Source organism: Culex quinquefasciatus, chromosome 2 (assembly GCF_015732765.1).
Source record: "Culex quinquefasciatus strain JHB chromosome 2, VPISU_Cqui_1.0_pri_paternal, whole genome shotgun sequence".
NCBI classification, from domain to species: domain Eukaryota; kingdom Metazoa; phylum Arthropoda; class Insecta; order Diptera; family Culicidae; genus Culex; species Culex quinquefasciatus.
In genome coordinates this window covers 104,415,080-104,435,243 of record NC_051862.1, presented here as the reverse complement: position 1 = coordinate 104,435,243, position 20,164 = coordinate 104,415,080, and the positions used below count along the sequence as shown (strand labels likewise).

General features: G+C 45.3%; 2 protein-coding genes across 2 annotated transcripts; one reads left to right on the top strand and one right to left on the bottom strand.

Annotated features, from left to right (window-relative positions):
* Window positions 1-320: 320 nt before the first annotated feature.
* On the bottom strand, window positions 321-5,966 carry LOC6049675 (putative oxidoreductase GLYR1 homolog). The gene is made up of 5 exons (XM_038250554.1): window positions 5,905-5,966; window positions 5,507-5,802; window positions 4,974-5,351; window positions 4,689-4,887; window positions 321-414 (listed from the first exon to the last, which is right to left on the bottom strand). Exons 1-5 carry the CDS (start codon window positions 5,964-5,966, stop codon window positions 321-323), a joined length of 1,029 nt encoding a protein of 342 aa, XP_038106482.1.
* A 9,503-nt stretch (window positions 5,967-15,469) lies between these two features.
* Window positions 15,470-19,343, top strand: LOC119766153. The gene is made up of 4 exons (XM_038250553.1): window positions 15,470-16,094; window positions 16,962-17,238; window positions 18,192-18,828; window positions 19,326-19,343. Exons 1-4 carry the CDS (start codon window positions 15,470-15,472, stop codon window positions 19,341-19,343), a joined length of 1,557 nt encoding a protein of 518 aa, XP_038106481.1.
* The last annotated feature ends 821 nt before the right edge of the window (window positions 19,344-20,164 follow it).

The window sequence follows — 20,164 nt, the reverse complement described above, 5'->3', positions numbered from 1 at the left end:
TCCAAGGAAGTGATTGGGGTGAGTCGTGCTGGGACACATTTCACCAGATTTTTTACAAGGAGTGTTACGTCGGTGTCGGTGGTTGAACACAACCGTAGACGAGCTCAAACGCCACTGGAAGTGCTTTGAGGACATTTACTACGCCCGGCGGAAGTGTCTCCAAACCGGTGAAATAAAATCGAACCACCAATGTCTGCAGGACCCGTTCTTCCTACTTCTTGAGAAAATGTGGATCAAAATGCCCGACCAGCCCAGGTAACCGGATACATCAGCCCCGAAGAAGTGGAACCTCTTCCCGCCAACAATAGCATACAGCTCACCTAGCCACCCCGTTTGGCCAAACGGGACGAAACGTTCGACGAGGTGGCCGGCGAGCTGGGCATGTCGATGCCGGAGTTGAAGCACTGGCATACGCTGGAAAAGTGGCCACCAAAAACATCAACACGATCGCGGCCATCATCACGACCCCGACAGAGGTTGAAAGGATGGGCAGGTATGCAGGAGGCCAAAGATATGTAGATCCATGTCGTGCCGGAAGATTACATCGAGGATGCCAAGGCCGGCGGCGTGATTTCATGCATCACGAGCAAATCCATCTGCAATTCGGGCTTGGATCCGCATAGCCGAATCCCGCAGGACAAAGTGAAATCCAAATCTAAGAAGAGCATCCACCAAAACCGTCTCGTCGAAGGTGACGCTGAGGGGCAACCTCGCGGTCGATCCCGGCTCCGGGCTGGTCGAAGTCGCGCACGTCTAAAAGCGGAACAAGAAGTTTTACGCTCATTGCAGTCCAAATTAAATCAATTTATATATTTTTGTAATAAATAAAACCTCATTTAATGCTTTCAACTACTATATGTACCTGCTTTTTATTCTTTTAATCGAGTTTATCTCGAAAATCATCGTTTAATTTAAAATAATTCAAATTTTCATGCAAATTCGTATATTATCCATAAGAAACGAGAACTTTGTGACGTCATCACTTGAAGCATCGCAAATGTTGACACTTTTTGGGTTACTAATACTAAACCAACACGTTTTCAGCCCAACCTTTCTTACAGTAACCTTGACTTTCAGGTGCATTGTTCGGTTTTGCGCCAAAATTCGCCATTTCGAAAACATTGCAACTTAAAAATATGCTCAAAATCACTTAAAAATGGTTATAACTCCTCAATAAAGGCTCACAACATTTTGCTGTCTTGGGCAAAGATGTGTAATTTTATGTCATAAACAACTCTTCAGAACATAGTAGGCCGCTAAAATGCTAACATTTCAAGTTATCACAAAAAAGTGCTTTTTTTACCATTTTTGCAAAAATGACGTAGTAGATTAAGAGCTACAAATTTGGCGCCTTTGACAAACTTTCATGAAATTTTCTCCTCTACAACTTTGCGCAATACACCAAAGCCCTACAACGTCATCCAACAGAGTTAGTTTTTGGTTGACATCCTGGAAGGTCGTCACCCTGTATGTCAATAACTTCAAAAGATAGCCCTTATCAAGTACAACAACTCTTCCGAAGACACCATTTGGCTAGGAGGTTAAATAAAGGAGTAATCAATTTATTCAAATGCCCTGAGGGAAGGTTTTATCGGGGGGATATTTATCGAACCATATAAATTGGGGCAATATGGGTATCAAAATTCAAGGTTTTTGATACTGGTAATGAAAATGGACATTTTGGCAGAATTGGCCTCAACCGAAGTGGCCATGGCCCTGGGGAAGGTTCTACCGGGGACATTTATCGAACCATACGACTTGGGACGGTACCAAAAACCATGAATTTTGATACCCATATTCAGACGTGCATCGGCACTCAATAGCACTTCAACACATTTTGAGAAGATGGCTTACGCAAACCGGCAGAGTGATTTTTTGCGCACTGTGCAACACAACAAGCTTTAGTTCGATGCTTATAATTATCGTTTTTCACTATACAATGTGGATTACCAACAAATTAATAGTGAATTGAATAAAACAAATATTTCAAGTGCTAAATGTGCTATTTAGCACTCAAATAGCACTTCATCGCTAAAACTAGCGAATAAGTGAAGATAAAGGTTTCGGTTGTTCAGCATCTCAAAGTGGAATGAAAAAACATACTTTTTGTATAAAACAAATTGATTCAGTGCCTTTTCAAAGCCATGGCCTTAGAAAAACTGTCAAGTGCTATTGAGTGCCGATGCACGTCTGCCCATATTGTCCCAAGTCGTATGGTTCGATAAATGTCCCCCCCGGTAGAACCTTCCCTCAGGGCCATGGCCATTCCGTCAAAATGGCAATTTTCATCACCAGTATCAAAAACCATGAATTTTGATACCCATATTGTCCCAAGTCGTATGGTTCGATAAATGTCCCCCCCCCCCGGTAGAACCTTCCCTCAGGGCCATGGCCATTCCGAGTGTGGCCAATCCTGTCAAAATGGCCATTTTCATCACCAGTATCAAAAACCATGAATTTTGATACCCATATTGTCCCAAGTCGTATGGTTCGATAAATGTCCCCCCGGTAGAACCTTCCCTCAGGGCCATGGCCACTCCGGGTGTGGCCAATCCTGTCAAAATGGCCATTTTAATCACCAGTATCAAAAACCATGAATTTTGATACCCATATTGCCCCAAGACGTATGGTTCGATAAACGTCCCCCCGGTAGAACCTTCCCTCAGGGCCATGACCACTCCGGATGTGGCCAATCCTGTCAAAATGGCCATTTTCATCACCAGTATCAAAAACCATGAATTTTGACACTCATATTGCCCCAAGTCGTATGGTTCGATAAATGTCCCCCGGTAGAACCTTCCCTCAGGGCCATGGCCACTCCGGGTGTGGCCAATCCTGTCAAAATGGCCATTTTCATCACCAGTATCAAAAACCATGAATTTTGATACCCATATTGCCCCAAGTCGTATGGTTCGATAAACGTCCCCCCGGTAGAATCTTCCCTCAGGGCCATGGCCACTCCGGGTGTGGCCAATCCTGTCAAAATGGCCGTTTTCATCACCAGTATCAAAAACCATGAATTTTGATACCCATATTGCCCCAAGTCGTATGGTTCGATAAATGTCCCCCCGGTAGAACCTTCACTCAGGGCAATGGCCACTCCGGGTGTGGCCAATCCTGTCAAAATGGCCATTTTCATCACCAGTATCAAAAACCATGAATTTTGATACCCATATTGCCCCAAGTCGTATGGTTCGATAAACGTCCTCCCGGTAGAATCTTCCCTCAGGGCCATGGCCTCTCCGGGTGTGGCCAATCCTGTCAAAATGGCCGTTTTCATCACCAGTATCAAAAACCATGAATTTTGATACCCATATTGCCCCAAGTCGTATGGTTCGATAAACGTCCTCCCGGTAGAATCTTCCTCAGGGCCATGGCCACTCCGGGTGTGGCCAATATCCTACCAGTTTGGTCCCAACCCCATTGCCTTGAATCATTCTGGTTTCCGAGTGACCGTTTTAACAATGTTCTTTAGAACAGAATTCCTCCCAAGGTGGTGCACAACCTGTGTCTTTCAATGTGTGTATGTGTGTGTGAGCAATAAAATTACCACCGTCGATCCGTCTCTGACGGATTTCCGTTCAAAACTATCTGTTCAGAGACTATCTGTTAGCTTATATAGTCCGCATGAAATGTGGCAACATGGTGCAAATTTTGCCTCGTCTCCTGCTTTCTTGGAACTGTCACGCGAGAATGTTGCACCATTGTTGCCACACTTCATTCGTTGCTGACCCCTTCCGCAGTACCAAGCATGCAACATTTTCGTAACGCGCGACATTTTTCGTTTTTCTGGATTGACACCTCACCAGAATAGAGCCCTTAGGACAAAGTTCTTTGTCAAAAATCCGATGGTAAAATCGCATCAAAAAGCATGCACATCACCTTTGTGAAAAAAAACGCTCAAAATTATATCCATGAATGTACACCCAGAAATGTGTAATATTACACAAAGCCCATTTTTGGGACCAGGGATAGATATCGAATTGGTTTCTACCTAGAAATGTCATGTCAAAAATAAACAAACGAAATATTTATTCTCAATCTGATTTATTGCGTATAATTTTCTCTTAAACACTTGAACTTTGCTATTTAATTAGGTGTCTTTACGTGTTGATGAAATTCTTCGCAAGGAGGTCGTTTGCACTATTTCTATTTTTCTTTCCCTGCCAGCTCGGACACTTTGTGTCGTTCCGAATCGTTTGATCAGCTTACAGAGTGAAGTTCGTGTGTTGGCGATGCGCTGTCTTTCCCGGCGGCCAGCTCGGACATCCGCTTGTAAGGGTTTCTTGTTGAGCTGCAGAATTGATGCTGGTACAATCTTGCCCAAACGACCGCAATCACACCGGAATCCAACTGAGGGCAATTTGCCGTAACGCGTTCCGTAACCGATGATGCACTGCAGCACGACCGGGTCGACGCACTCAATGCTGGCCGCCCAACTCGCGAAGGATTTCCCGTTTCCCATTCCAGATTTTGATAAATGAATCGAGATCCGTGCTGATCCTGGGGAAAAAATAAAACAAAACGATGTGGATGAAATACATGAACACTTCGCAGATCACGCAGAAAAAGTTTCAGGTCACGTTGATTCTGGGTGCTCTCTAGCAGCAGAGACCGTCCCGAGGGTCAATTTAACTTACATTCGCAGTCGCGGCTGCATGCTGCATCACTGAATCTTACAATCTTACGCTATGCCGGCCAGCGTCACGCTGTAAATCATCATCTGCAGCAACAGGTTTCTCTTGGTCACGTCGCCCACCTCACCGAGGTAGAACGAGTTGCACGAGATGGCTTCGAAGAAGGTCTGGCACTCTTCGACGGCAACCGCTCGCCGCCGGCCAGGATGATCATCGTGCCCTCCTTGGTTTGGTTCTTGGAGCTTTGAATCTGGGGGTTTGGCCGTAACAAAAGAAGTAAGTTATAATCTGGGTTGCGCGAGGTCCCTGTTTAAGCTTACTTGTGCTTCCTGGTACTGGCCTTCTTCGGAGATGATCTTTTCGGCGATGTCCTGCGACGTTCTTGGTCGACGCCGGTCATCTCGGGGCGTAGGTTGGCCGACATGATTCCACAGTTACCGAACTCCGGCTCCGGCTGTAGGTTCTTGACGATGCCGTAGCACATGATGCCGAGCCCGAATAAGCGAAACTTTATATTTGAGGCCTGAATGTTGTGCGACTGCAGCGCGTTCAACACACTCGCATGTCGATTTCGAGCGTGGCAGGATGCGCCACCGTTACGGAGGAAGGGCACCGGCGAGACGATGTCCAGATCCAGCGTCGACACGTTGCCGGAATCGTTTAGCTTGCGTTTGCAATGTCCTCGATGGCCTTGGCCTTGGGCGTCGAAGCGACCTACAACAACATCCAGGATTAAAAATTTCTGCCTTACAAAATGTAAACATAAAAAAAAAACAAAACAAAACAAAGCACATCAATGGTTCAATTTGATGGCTGTGAGACACGTACTTTCTTCTTGGCGGCACACTTTTTTTTGCAATGTCCCGCGCGTATGAATTCCTCAAGCAGGAATTCGTCCGAGTACTGGATGACGTACGGGGGCAGGGAGAACCGTCCTCGTCGTTTGACCGTTTCCAGCGCACTCTTGGTCGTCGTGTTGTTCACGCTCTCGTCCTCCTGGCCGTTCTCACTCTTGTCGTTTTCCGCAGCTTGTTGAACTCGAGGTCCGTTTCGGGACGGTTCACCCGTTAACAGATGCGCAGAGTTCTCCGGGTTGGCGATGAAGTCCTCTCTGCTGGACCGCCTCCTCGAAGCCGGTCGACTTGCACGACGACACCAGCTTCTCCTTGATCTGGGTTTCTTCGATCTAGGCGCTGCGTGTAGCAAGCAGAACAAAATTATAAATCTCGACTCTGTGGTACGAGGAAGAGCGAAGGGAAGTACTTACCTGATGTCGGTGTCAAAGAAGAAGATGTACCGCACCGGAAGGTTCTTTTTTATGGCGAACATCCTTAACGGCAGCTCTTGGCCACAGAACTTGTTGATTTTTCGTCACTTTGCTCAGCACCACTAAAATTTGGTACGCATTGTTTTGATTTGATTGCGGATGGTGAAAAAATTTGACAGCTTAACTTGAGGAAACACGCATATGCGATATTAATTGAAAATGTTGTTAATATTACACAATTTAGGCGTAATTGGTGTTAGGCAAAAAGACGAAATGTGTTCTATGAAAAATATGTAATATTACATAAAATTGACTACACAAACCATTATTACACGCAGGCGTTTTACTACATTTTTTGCTGTGTACGGTTTGCGCCGTTTTGCTTGGATCCACTCAAATTTGAGTTCCCCTGGTAAGCGTGCGCCAAAAGCTGAGGTACACAGAAAAAAATTGTGTAAATTTGGAAGGTGTAATTTTGGAAGGTTGAATATTACCTCTTTTATGATGGAATTTTACCTCAATTTAGACTGAAAAAGTGACATTACAACAGAATAGTGGTAAAATTACAAATTTTCAGAGGTAAAATTACACATTTTTTCTGACATAAAAGATGTACCCCTTCCCAGATGTAATTTTACCATGATTTTTTTCTGTGTATGGTTTTGTTTGAAACGGTTTTTCGGGTTATAAAAAAAATCCTCTTGGAATTTAGTGTCCTAAACTCTTAGAGTCATTCAACTAACTGTCTCAAAATATTTCAGGTTTTACAATGTATACTACTTGCGTGATTTGGCTAGCATTCATACCCCTGTACTTTGGTACTGAAAATAATGTACAACTTCGCATAGCAACGATAGCGGTAACAATAAGTTTGTCTGCAACGGTTACACTAGTATGTCTCTTTTCTCCTAAGGTAAGTAATAAACAATATTCAAATTTATTTTAAATTGAGGGTTCTTAGGAAAAACATGGAGATAGAATAACGTTGACAAAAAGACAAAAGGCTGACCGTCTCATATGGAAGGTGGTGCGAGCAGGATTGCCATATTTGATTCTGTAATTTGAGGGCCAAAAATCTGTATTTGGAATCTGTATTGACATTTTCAAGCAATATTTCAACAAAAAATATTTTACATCGTTTTTGTTATTGTTGAGGCCGTTCACTGCCACTACAGAACAAACGTAGATCACAAATCCGGATCGGGTTGGACGGAAAACAGAAAACAAACAAATTGTAAGACAAAAACACACACACACACACAAACACAACATATACTAAATATTAATCTAAATTGCAGCTTTGATCTGCCGCGAATAAATTGGCTGATTAACAAGGAGGTTTTTTCCGTTGGCGTCCGAACAGTTATATTATTTTTCTTATTGAAAAGTGCCGGCGACAAAATTGGGCGAAAAGTTCAAAGAGTAGGCGCGAGCAAATGAACACGGCGAAAACAGATTCGGGAGTACATTGGGTTAAATCAAATTTGAATTTGAGCTTTCAAACGCACTAGAATGGCAAAATTTTAAAACAACAATGTTTGCCGATTTGACCGTTTTACCCCCAATTCCCCTTGTACACAGAAGAAAAAATCGGGTAAATTTACATCATTTATGATGTACCAAAAGTGCACGTCATTAATGATGTAAATTTAAATCTAATTCATTTGAAATTTACATGCCATCCAACTTAAATCTGCCAAACAAATTTTGCTCTGAAGTCGTGTAAATTTCCGATGAATCTAACGTAAATTTACCAAAGCAAAAAAAAAATTACTCCGTTGAATTGAGAATTTCCAGAATTTTCAGTAAATACAATAGTTATGACAATATAGGTTCATATAATCCTTATTCCTTGATCTTACCTTTTGACACTATCAAACCTAGCAATATTACTATTGCATCTTACCATTCCCTTTTGATAGTGTCAACTTCAAACCTTCATCCATTCTGCAATTAACACATACCTAATTTCCTTTATATTCTTCATGAGGAATCGTCGTCTACTTTCTTCGCCTTATTATCACTGAACCACGGCGCGATATTGTTCACACATTTTTTTTAGCTTCAACGACCGATTGTTATTCACGCACTTATAAAAATACTTGTTCTGTTTCGCGGCTTTGTGAAAAATACACGTGTGTTGTCTTATACAATGACTTTTTTGGTCATCGTATGCTCGCATGGTACATGAAAGAGAAAAAGAGAAAAAAAAATGGGATAAGTACAATGTAAAATAAAATCGAACATTGAATAACATACTAACACAGATAGAAAGAATATAGAGACCTTATTTATTGCAACTAGACAGAACTATCAACTTGTAACGAGAAGTTTACTAGAAAACAACTGAAGTTGTGAAATATGGGACAAAACAAACAAACTTGAATAGTTAACATATATAATAAAACAGATTGAACGTACCTTCAATCATATTAATAACAGTTATGCCCAAATTTCTTACCAATTTTTTTCAGCAGTTACATTTCTACAATAATGCATTGCGATTCCAAGTTTGAAGAATAGAGTAGTTAAAGTTTGTGAGGTAAGGGACAAGTTATAGCAATAGCAATATAAGTAGATGGATAGATTTTACTAAACTTTATCTTAAAATAAAAGAAAAAAACATACAGCATTTCACGTTCACACCGTATCCAGGTTTTTAAGCGAAGATGGCGTTCGAATGTTGAACGTCCGATATGTCAAAATCACGCAGTAGCACCAACATTAGACGAAAAATGTGGCTGTCATGCCATGGCATACTTTTATCGCAATGTTGGTACCACTGCGCGGTTTTGACATTTCGGGCGTTCACCATTCGAACGCCATTTTCGCTTAACATTCCAACGCCCAAGGCTCCAAAAAAGTTGGAACGGTAACTTCAACTCGCTAGTTCTCGGGCATAACTCAACCAATCAAGATGATTCTTCTTTCCAGTGATTTGTTAGAATGTCTAGATGATCCTAGAACTTGGCAGAACTTAATTTGATCAAATCTGTAATTTTTGCGATCAAAAACATCGTTCCAACTTTTTTTTTCGCGTGTAAAAAAAAATTCGCCAAAAATTCCGCGGAGGCAGTCGTTTTGATAAAAGGTGGAACGATGTTTTCGGTCGCAGAAATTACAGATTTGATCAAATTAAGTTCTGCAAAGTTCTAGGATCATCTAGACATTCTAACAAATCACTGGAAAAAAGAATCATCTTGATTGGTTGAGTAATGCCCGAGAACCAGCGAGTTGAAGTTACCGTTCCAACTTTTTTGGGAGGCTTGGGCGTCCGTGTAAGTTGGACATGCGTTGGGCGTTCCAGTGTTAAAAAGCTGGATGGAGTAAGTGTGATAAACTATATGTCCACATTCGGCGCATCACCTTTTACAAAATACAGGAAATGATAGAAAGAAGATCTCATTCTGTATAATGGAAGACGTCTGCAACACTTAGAACTCAGACCAGATATCCCCTGAAATAAGAGAGAAAAACAAATATTAAAATTGTGATATGGAGCCTAACATTTCAAAAGGGCACATAACTTTTGTAAACAATAGTGTATCCCTTTCACTCAAGTGACAGTTTACATAAGGTGTGAAAGGGACACACTCTTGTCCAAAAAAGTTTTGTGCCCTAATGAAATGGCAAGCACGATATTATCACTAAATCCTATCATCCTTTCACCCCCAAGATATGGTCTATCCTTCGTACCTTCGTGCCTTGGGTGATGGCGAATTCTACCTAGAATTCACAACAGGACCTCCCTCGGCTCCAGTTTACAACATGACAGCGACGAGAACACAGCCGAATAGGAGTTGACAGTATCAAATGCATGCTATACCCTTTGCTTTGCTGGATACTTACTAATAGCAAAGTGCGAGAGTCCTGCGACTCTCAGCATTCATGAATACTGCCCATTTGCCACCTCACCAGGCGCGTTGATCAAAAACAAAACATTATTAACTGCTTTGTGCAATTGTTGGCGGCCGCACCCTCGTCCATTTTCCGAACGCGACAAACATTTTGTCCCGCCCCAGGAAGCAGAACAGTCTGCCTTGTAATAGTTTGGCCCACAGTAGACAATTTTCCGAAGCAGCACTGGTCGCCGCTCGAGCCAAAGAATCCATCCGGACAAACCTGAGCTTCTTTAATTCAAAGGATAATCGTTTAAATCAAGATAATCGTTCTGGTGCAGCTTCCATCACTCCGGGACTCGTACACTATAGCCAACATTTGACAGAGCCACCGATACCCCACCGGGTACCTGGAAAACCCGACACCGCCGTCGGCCCTCCTCATTTCGTCGCATTGATCCTGTTGGCAAAAACAATAACGAAAAAAACTGTCTAAAAGGACACTTTCAACAAAAATTCAGAATACCCAATTTGCAAAGCAGTTGGATTTCATTTAAACACCAATAACTCACCTTTTAGATTCACGAAATAAGCGGAAATCGCAGCAGGCGCAAAATTTTGCTCGGAAGAAGAATCAAAACAAAACATGTAATACACGGTGCACGTGTAACAGGACGATTCATCTTAAATCTCCTGTGAAAGAGGTACTAGCACAGACAACAGACGTTTGGGCTCGATTCTTACCTTGTGTAAATCATTGCAACGGTTTTTTAGTTGTGGCAATGGTGGCAATCCGTTTGTGGCGCTGCAGTCACTTTGCCCTGACACATTGCCCGCTGTCAAAATATCGCTTTCCGCCTACTCTCATTTTCGTTTCGCCATAAGATTTGTCGGTTTTCAACGTTTGTTTGTTGTTCGTTTGTTCTGGATGAAAAGTTGATTTCGGCCGATTTCAGCAAAATCTCTCGCGCTTGCAGCTGCTTGACAAATGTGAGGCAACCAAAGTGGCCAATCTGGTTCCTGAACCGATTTTAGCACCGACGGATAGCCGATTGGTGTACGGCGTCGTTATGGAGAAGGTGTGCAAACGACCGACGTTCCAATCAAGATTCCCTCGGAAAATACGGTCGCCCGGTAACATTTGAAGAACCACAAGTCGCACAAGGCCATCGGTTTAATCTCTACTGATCCTTACTTGACCAAATACGACACCGCTTTGGCACTGGCGGAAGAGGATGGAAAGGGGAACGCTTGAACTGGATATCCGGTGGGGGAAACTGACGTGCCGGGGGGAACATTCGAGATGGCGACGAGGGTTCGCCGGAAGTGTCGGCACGAGGTTGGCCGCGATAGTAGCTCTTGCTGACGGCGCCGATGACTTTCACACTTTGTCGTGTCATAACGTGCTGTTTCTCCATCTTCGACAGTTCCGGATTGTTTCATTTCTGGTCTGGAACCATCTTTTTTCCTCTAAGAAACGTTTGCCCATCCTCCCGATTTCCACCAGGTCTCCTTCTCCTTTTCGCTCTCCTCTTTTGGTTTTGTTGATAAACATAACCAGCAAGAATTTGACTGCCTCAAGCGCGGCCTTGGTTGCTGTGTTTAAAAAAGCATCAGGCTAGACTCTTATTTTAATATCGATAATTAAATGGAAAAAAAATACATCCATGTGCTCGTAAATCGCATTGATTAATTATTTAAGTAGATTTACTACAGCATAAAAACGTAATCTTTACCTATTTACATGTTTTTTCAAAAAATTGAAATAATATCTTGAGTTTTTTTTTTGAAAAGGTCCAATAAGCTATTGTCTTCCATATGTTTATAGGACCTATTCAAAAAAAACTCTGAATATATTTTTAATATATTTCTAGGTGATGCATTTTCAAACACACCTTCTCAGAAAACCATCATGGCTGCTTTAGAGAGTGGCAATAGGCTAACAGATGGCGCTAGTAGATTAGCAGGATGCGGCAGCCATGTTTTTACACAAGATTTTCAAATTATTTTGTTCTAGCCGCTACGTCTGTTGTCTGTGGTACTAGAATATGGGCAGTGAACGTTAATCTAACCATACCAATTATTTAAATTGGTAAATCACAAAAAAGTTACGCATTTTTCCAGTTTGTAGCAAACGTTCCGTTTTTTGTCGATCAACGATAATAAGAAAATTAAATCAAAATTGAATTGTTTGCTATGCTCAGACAATATAATAATGCTTGTTAACCCACCGGAGGTCGCGTACGTGTACTTTGTACACAGCACAGTGCGCACAGTGGGGCGAGGTGGCAATCTAGCGGGACAAAATTAATAGCGCTCTGGGGTTACGTCCTAGAGCTTCGGTGTCTTCAGCAAAGTTGCTCAGAAAAATCAGGGCAACATTTTGGTATTAAAATGTAGTTCCAATTTTGGCCGCATAGGTGGCGCTGAAATCTAACTTTTCCAGTGACCTCCTAGCGAGTTGGTGTCTTTGACAAAGTTGTAGATTTCGCCAAATTACGTATAGTCACTGAACATATCAAAATTCTCAAAAATAACTGTGTTAAGTTATAGTTAGTTTAAAAAATAGTTATAATTCAGCTATGAATATTCAGTCAATCTAGCGGGACAAAATTAATAGCGCTCTGGGGTTACGTCCTAGAGCTTCGGTGTCTTCAGCAAAGGTGCTTAGAAAAATCAGGGCTACATTTTGGTACTAAAATGTAGTTCTAATTTTGGCCGCATAGGTGGCGCTGTGCAGTAGTGCAGTAGTGCGCGGTTGTTGTGCCTCGATACGGCTCCGCGAAAGTATCCTCAAAACCACGGTTACTCGGTTTTATCGCGACCCAAAGTGATACTAATCAACGCGGGAAGGTGCCGGGAATCAGTGCAGTGAATTATATTTCCCTGCGACCGGTGGCGGAGCAGAAAAAGTGAAGATTATTCTGCTGCACAGCGGCGGCATCGTGGGAAGGAACAAAGGAAGCAAAACAAGTGATCGGTCGTGGCCTGGGCTACACTGAGCAAAACTTATACAGCTCAACGAAGTGTTCTACACATGATCTGGCCCTGCTGTACAGAGCACTCAAATATCAATCGCAAAACACTTGAAATTTCGGTGATTGGCCATGAAATAATGTCAATAGCCAAACACTTGAATTTTAAATGGTGTTGAACAAAAAAAGTACGTCAAGCGATTCACAGGTTCTCGTTTGCTAGTCATGCACGCTACCACTGCGCCGACCGGCCAGTTGAAGATGGGAGTGTTTTTTGTGCTATTGGTTCTTGCCTCGCTTCTAGCCTTCGATGAAAGTCGCGCAAAAATCAATCAGTGAAACACATTAAATTCATGTGGATAATCACGTTGACTTTGAATAGTGCCTGTTTTGGGTAGATCTTAAGATCATTTTCAAGTGTTTTGCTCATCATTTTGAATAGTTCAAGAAGGTGGGACAAATTCATGAGCAAACAATTGAAAAGCTTGAGCCACCCGAATGAAAATAACATGTTAAAAAATACCAAAAAGTCAACCGCCCAAACACTTGCATTTGATAGTGGTTTGGATTGATGTTGAAACACAAACCAATTAGATCTACGATGTGACTTTATTCAATCATTCAAGTGTTTGGGCACTTGAATAAAAAGTGTGGCATATTTTCAGTGTAGTGTTTCGCTACGGCCCACTGAGAATTTTGGCTCGAGCCTCGACTCGATTCAGGCTCGATCTCGAGCCAGATCGACTCGAGGCTCGAGCCAAAATTCTCAGTGGGGGGTCGATCGCGGTGTGTCGAGAGTGCAATTTTTTTGAGAAAAAAAAGTGGTAAAAGTTTTTGAAATTGTTGAAAATTTAGAAAGTAATTTCGGTAGCACAAAAGCACACAAGCACAAAACAGTGTATTTATGTTTTGCTGCTACGTTCTCTTCCGGATATGAAGACCGTTAGGCTTCGAGACAAAAGCCCCCGTTACGGTATCGAGAGAAAACCGGAGCTAAGTCTCGGTAGCTCGTAGGCGACCTCGTCGCCCCGAGGCTAGGTAGCGCGGCCCTGATAAGGCTGCCTACCGAAAAAGAGGATCGCGAATGGCAAGAAGATTGGAAATCCGGAGCAAACGACAGAAGCCCATTAAAAAGCAGATCACCGATTGGCGACTCGGTTCTTGGAACTGCAGGTCCCTGAACTTTTTGGGTTTCCAGTTCGCATTGGCGAATGAGTTGCAACCTCGCAACTTCGATGTTGTGGCACTGCAGGAGGTGTGCTTGGAGGAGGAGCAGGTGCTCGACTGGCCAGGTCGGCAGACTGATTCCCGTTTTTTTCTGAGCGGCGGCAAGGACAAGCTTCGGTGTCTTCAGCAAAGGTGCTCAGAAAAATCAGGGCTACATTTTGGTACTAAAATGTAGTTCTAATTTTGGCCGCATAGGTGGCGCTGTGCAGTAGTGCAGTAGTGCGCGGTTGTTGTGCCTCGATACGGCTCCGCGAAAGTATCCTCAAAACCACGGTTACTCGGTTTTATCGCGACCCAAAGTGATACTAATCAACGCGGGAAGGTGCCGGGAATCAGTGCAGTGAATTATATTTCCCCTGCGACCGGTGGCGGAGCAGAAAAAGTGAAGATTATTCTGCTGCACAGCGGCGGCATCGTGGGAAGGAACAAAGGAAGCAAAACAAGTGATCGGTCGTGGCCTGGGCTACACTGAGCAAAACTTATACAGCTCAACGAAGTGTTCTACACATGATCTGGCCCTGCTGTACAGAGCACTCAAATATCAATCGCAAAACACTTGAAATTTCGGTGATTGGCCATGAAATAATGTCAATAGCCAAACACTTGAATTTTAAATGGTGTTGAACAAAAAAAGTACGTCAAGCGATTCACAGGTTCTCGTTTGCTAGTCATGCACGCTACCACTGCGCCGACCGGCCAGTTGAAGATGGGAGTGTTTTTTGTGCTATTGGTTCTTGCCTCGCTTCTAGCCTTCGATGAAAGTCGCGCAAAAATCAATCAGTGAAACACATTAAATTCATGTGGATAATCACGTTGACTTTGAATAGTGCCTGTTTTGGGTAGATCTTAAGATCATTTTCAAGTGTTTTGCTCATCATTTTGAATAGTTCAAGAAGGTGGGACAAATTCATGAGCAAACAATTGAAAAGCTTGAGCCACCCGAATGAAAATAACATGTTAAAAATACCAAAAGTCAACCGCCCAAACACTTGCATTTGATAGTGGTTTGGATTGATGTTGAAACACAAACCAATTAGATCTACGATGTGACTTTATTCAATCATTCAAGTGTTTGGGCACTTGAATAAAAAGTGTGGCATATTTTCAGTGTAGTGTTTCGCTACGGCCCACTGAGAATTTTGGCTCGAGCCTCGACTCGATTCAGGCTCGATCTCGAGCCAGATCGACTCGAGGCTCGAGCCAAAATTCTCAGTGGGGGGTCGATCGCGGTGTGTCGAGAGTGCAATTTTTTTGAGAAAAAAGTGGTAAAAGTTTTGAAATTGTTGAAAATTTAGAAAGTAATTTCGGTAGCACAAAAGCACACAAGCACAAAACAGTGTATTTATGTTTTGCTGCTACGTTCTCTTCCGGATATGAAGACCGTTAGGCTTCGAGACAAAAGCCCCCGTTACGGTATCGAGAGAAAACCGGAGCTAAGTCTCGGTAGCTCGTAGGCGACCTCGTCGCCCCGAGGCTAGGTAGCGCGGCCCTGATAAGGCTGCCTACCGAAAAAGAGGATCGCGAATGGCAAGAAGATTGGAAATCCGGAGCAAACGACAGAAGCCCATTAAAAAGCAGATCACCGATTGGCGACTCGGTTCTTGGAACTGCAGGTCCCTGAACTTTTTGGGTTTCCAGTTCGCATTGGCGAATGAGTTGCAACCTCGCAACTTCGATGTTGTGGCACTGCAGGAGGTGTGCTTGGAGGAGGAGCAGGTGCTCGACTGGCCAGGTCGGCAGACTGATTCCCGTTTTTTTCTGAGCGGCGGCAAGGACAAGAAGCTGGGTACCGGCTTTATTGCGCGGGGCAAGATGCAGGATCGCGTGTTCAGCTTCATGGCGATCAGCGAGCGGATGTGCAAGTTGAGGATAAGAGGCCGTTTCTTCAACTACAGCATAATCAACGTGCACTGCCCCCACGAGGAAAAGTCCGATGATGAAAAGGAAGCATTCTACGCGACGCTGGAGGAGGTGTATGACGGCTGTCCGCGGCAGGATGTGAAAGTCATCATTGGGGATATGAACGCTCGGTTTGGGAGGGAGGAAATGTATCGGCCGACAATAGGCCCAGAAAGCCTGCACTCGGTCACGAACGACAACGGCCAACGCTGCATTGACTGTGCAGCCTCCCGTGGAATGGTGGTCAGGAGTACCTACTTTCCTCGCAAGGACATCCACAAAGCCACTTGGACATCACCTGACCAACGGACGAAAACGCAAATCGACCACTGATCGACGGCCGATTCTTCTCGAACGTAACGCACGTGCGCACCTTTCGCGGTGCGAATATTGACTCGGACCACTACCTAGTTGGAGTTGACATGCGCTCAAAGCTGTCGACGGTGTTCAACCAACTGTAACAGTTGCACTTGTTAGCATTTATTTATTTATTTATTTTGGTTTTTCCGTTCGTCTTTAAATGTAATTTGATCTCCGTTACCACGGTAATCAATGTAGGTGATGTTAGCCCTCACGAACGTTGGTAACTTTCGTTACCGGTTTAAGACCTGGAGAGAGAATCTCGCGGAGGTCGCTCATATGTTGAATCCTTCGGGAAGACGGAAAGGGACGGTCAGAGCCATTGCCGACCGCTAGAGTGAGACGGGAACTCAGATCTTTAAAGATCCGAAGAAGCCCGAGGCAATCTCCGGGAAACGGCGTACCAAAAGTACGTCTGGGGCCACTTTCCCCGTTCTGAGGAACCTAGTACTCGTTCACTATGTCCCAGACCTTTGTGAAGTGTGGAGTGCGCGGACTTTTATCCCGGGTTCCTTTTTTCCAGTCCTGAGGTTTGAAAGTGGCGTGGTAATGTTTCCGGTTAGGTCTTAAATTCTAACTTCTCCCCCCCCTAGATCTCGTCGAAGCTAGAATTGTGTGCGATAGTGTGTGCGAAGAAGTGAGCCCTAGTGCGGCCTAGCTAGAGATCAGGTAAAAACCCGTTACCCCGTGCGATTATCCCCGTGCATGTGCTAATCCGTTGCGAAGTTCGTTGGCTTCGCTTCTCTCGCCCTACCAGCCAAGCAGCACCTGCAGGAGATCGAGCGCGCGTCCACCACCGCCCCGCATCGAGTGTGGGACAAGTTTGACCTGGCCCACGCTACATCGCCAGAAGAGACGAGCCGTCAACATCTCGTCTGGAGGCGGTTCCATCCGCCCACGTGCTGGCCCGGAAAGCCAAGTTCCGGCCCGCGCAGCATCATCGAAGTCGACCGCGCCCTCGTAGGTCGAACCGGCAGCGTCGTCCGCACCGTCCGCGAACACGCGGCGAGAAACAACATCAGCAGCAGCATCAAGTAACAGGAGCAACAGCAGCAGTCCGGTGAGTCCGTTCTAGTTTTCATCGGGTGAAGGGTGACGGCCACAGAAGGCGTCACGAACGTTTTTCCGTTCCGGCTGCGGCCGTAGAGCGGACGCCATTTTGATGGAGGGCGTCCATTTTCTTTAAGCGCGTGTTGCCAGGCGCTCGGAGTGTGACGGCTTTTATTGATCCGCCCCACACGTCTACGACATCGCACTCTAGTGCCTTTTGTCAGCCGCAGTCCGCTTGACTGCCGGTGACGTCAGCGATCAGCTGTTCCAGCTGACGAGCTGAAGATTTGAGGTTGAGGAGCTAAGCACAAAAACACGGGGTAACAGAAGAACGAAGAGTAGAAGTAGGGAGAGCAAACGCACACAGTAGGGAGATGTCTAGACGCTAGAACAGAACAATTAATGAATATACAAAACCTTAGACTAGTCCAATAAACGAGCACCTTTTCTTGATTTCCTACCTATAACATTTTGTGTGATTATTTGGAGTTCAATAAAGTCCCTGCAGTTAAAATGAGCTCACGTGTTAGTTTTTTTGGTCGATCCGGAGCGCTGCTTCCGTCACTTTAGGGTCCGTTCCCAGTCCTTTCCTCCCCAATGCAAAAGTTCTGCGTATTTCCCATGCTTCGTGAAGTTCTCTGGTGGCGGGTGTCGGTACTACCCATGATGATTCATACGGGCACGGGGGGTCCTATACTGGCGGATTTCTGAGGAGCTTTTTCGGAAGGCTGAGCTTTCCGTACCGTTCTTGTGGGTCACTTTGGTACGCTGGCCGATTCGATCTTGCTTCTTCCCTGGGAAGAAGTTCAACCGAGCACCTCTTCGAGAGTCTCAAACCGGGCAAATTTAACATGGCGGGCAGTCTCCCTCACGGGAGTGGCGCATAAGCTGCACCGTTTGCAACCGGTCGAATCGCAACGGCTACACAACGCCGAAGCCGGCGGGCCCCTCCGTTCAACACCGCATGTCTGCAGAACGGGGAAGTGGCCCACAGTTACGCGCAGCAGCTGGAAGCGAATCTGCCAGGTGAGGAGGAACTTGGCGCAGCCTCGCTCGAAGATGGTTGGAGCCGTATTCGCTCAGCCATCGGCAGTGCAGCGGAAGCCACATTGGGTAGTGCGATCCGAGTCAGTCGGAATGATTGGTACGACGACGAGTGCCAACGGATTACCGCTGAGAAGAAAGCAGCTTACGACAGGAAGCTGCACAAGGCGACGAGAGGGAACGTGGAACGATACAGGCAGGCTCGGAATCGGCAGGTCGCGGTCTTCAAGTTCAAGAAGCGCCAGCAGGAAGATCGGGATTGCGCAGAAATGGAGCAGCTATTCCGAGCTAACGAGTCGCGAAAGTTTTACGAGAAGGTGAACCGGTCCCGCAAAGGCTTCGTGCCGCGAGCCGATGTGTGCAGGGACAATGAGGGAAACCTGATCGTGAACAAAAGCGAGGTGTTGGACAGGTGGAAGCAGTACTTCAACGAGCACCTCAACGGCGATGAAGCAGACGGAGACGGCGTTGGAGTCAACCTTGGAGCGCCCGCAGCTGATGAACAGTTCCCGGCGCCTGATCTAGAGACGGTGAAGAGGGAGATCAGGAAGCTGAAGAACAACAGAGCTGCCGGCAAGGATCGGTTACCCGGTGAGCTCTCCAAATATGGAGGAGAGAAACTGGCGAGGGCGCTTCACTGTGTGATCACCAAGATCTGGGAGGAGGAGAAGCTACCGGAGGAGTGGATGGATGGTGTCGTGTGCCCCATCTACAAAAAGGGCGATAAGCTGGACTGCGGCAACTACCGCGGCATCACGCTTATCAACGTGGCCTACAAATTCGAATTCGAATATTCGAAGGGCCGGCATTGACACGATTGGCACGATCATGAACAGGTCCTACCAGCTGCTTGCTTTTGCCGATGACATCGACATTGTGGCAAGAAACCTGGGGACGGTGAAGGATGTCTACACCCGACTGAAGGTACAAGCAAGGCGTGTAGGACTTGGAATGAATACGACGAAGACGAAGTACATGAGAGGAAGGGGTTCAAAGGACGTTGCCCCCCCATGTCTCACCCCTCTAGTGGATGATGATGAGTTGAAGAAGGTGAGCGAGTTCGTGTACTTGGGATCGCTGGTAACCGCCGACAACGACACCAGCAAAGAGATCCGGACTCGTATTTTTGCCGGGAATCGTGCGTACTTCGGATTACGGAAGACTCTCACATCAGATCGAGTGCAACGCCGCACGAAGCTGACGATGTACAAAACACTGATTAGACCGGTAGTCCTCTATGGCCACGAGACTTGGACGATCCGGCAGGAGGACGAACGTGCCCTTGGAGTTTTCGAACGGAAGGTGCTACGAACGATCTACGGTGGAGTGCAGGTGTCTGACGGAGTGTGGCGAAGACGCATGAACCACGAACTGCACGCGTTTCTTGAAGAACCGACCATCGCCACCCAGGCGAAGATCGGGAGGCTCAGGTGGGCCGGCCATGTCGCCCGAATGGACGAGAGCCAGCTTGTCAGACTGCTTTTGACCGCGCTGAACCAGCTGGCGGAACAGGCAGAAGAGCAGGAAACCGCGCGCACGGTGGGGAGATCAAGTGAATGGTGATATCCGGAAGATCTGTAACCTGGGAAATTGGAGAGTAGCAGCTCAAGATCGAGAAAGATGGAAGCGTCTTCTTGCTACAGCACGCGTACCTGGTGCGCTATGCTGATTGGTATGGTATGTATGGTGGCGCTGAAATCTATTTTTTTCCAGTGACCTCTTAGCGAGTTTTTTTTATTTATTTATTCGTCAAACATACGTAGACTACATGATCGTTGCTTAGTTTCTAATTACAAGGGGGGAACATCTATCTTTGATTGTAGAACTGTTTTTTCATGGTGGATTTTGTCATTGTGAAATCGATTA

Coding starts and splice junctions, on each gene's coding strand:
- LOC6049675 (XM_038250554.1), bottom strand. CDS start 5,966: ATGTTCGCCATAAAAAAGAACCTTCCGGTGCGGTACATCTTCTTCTTT. Junction 5,352..5,506: donor CCTGCTTGAGGAATTCATAC/GCGCGGGACATT, acceptor ATGTTGTTGTAG/GTCGCTTCGACGCCCAAGGC. Junction 4,888..4,973: donor ATCATCTCCGAAGAAGGCCA/GTACCAGGAAGC, acceptor CCAAACCCCCAG/ATTCAAAGCTCCAAGAACCA.
- LOC119766153 (XM_038250553.1), top strand. CDS start 15,470: ATGGCAAGAAGATTGGAAATCCGGAGCAAACGACAGAAGCCCATTAAA. Junction 16,095..16,961: donor CCGTGGAATGGTGGTCAGGA/GTACCTACTTTC, acceptor TCGCCCTACCAG/CCAAGCAGCACCTGCAGGAG. Junction 17,239..18,191: donor AACATCAGCAGCAGCATCAA/GTAACAGGAGCA, acceptor ACAACGCCGAAG/CCGGCGGGCCCCTCCGTTCA.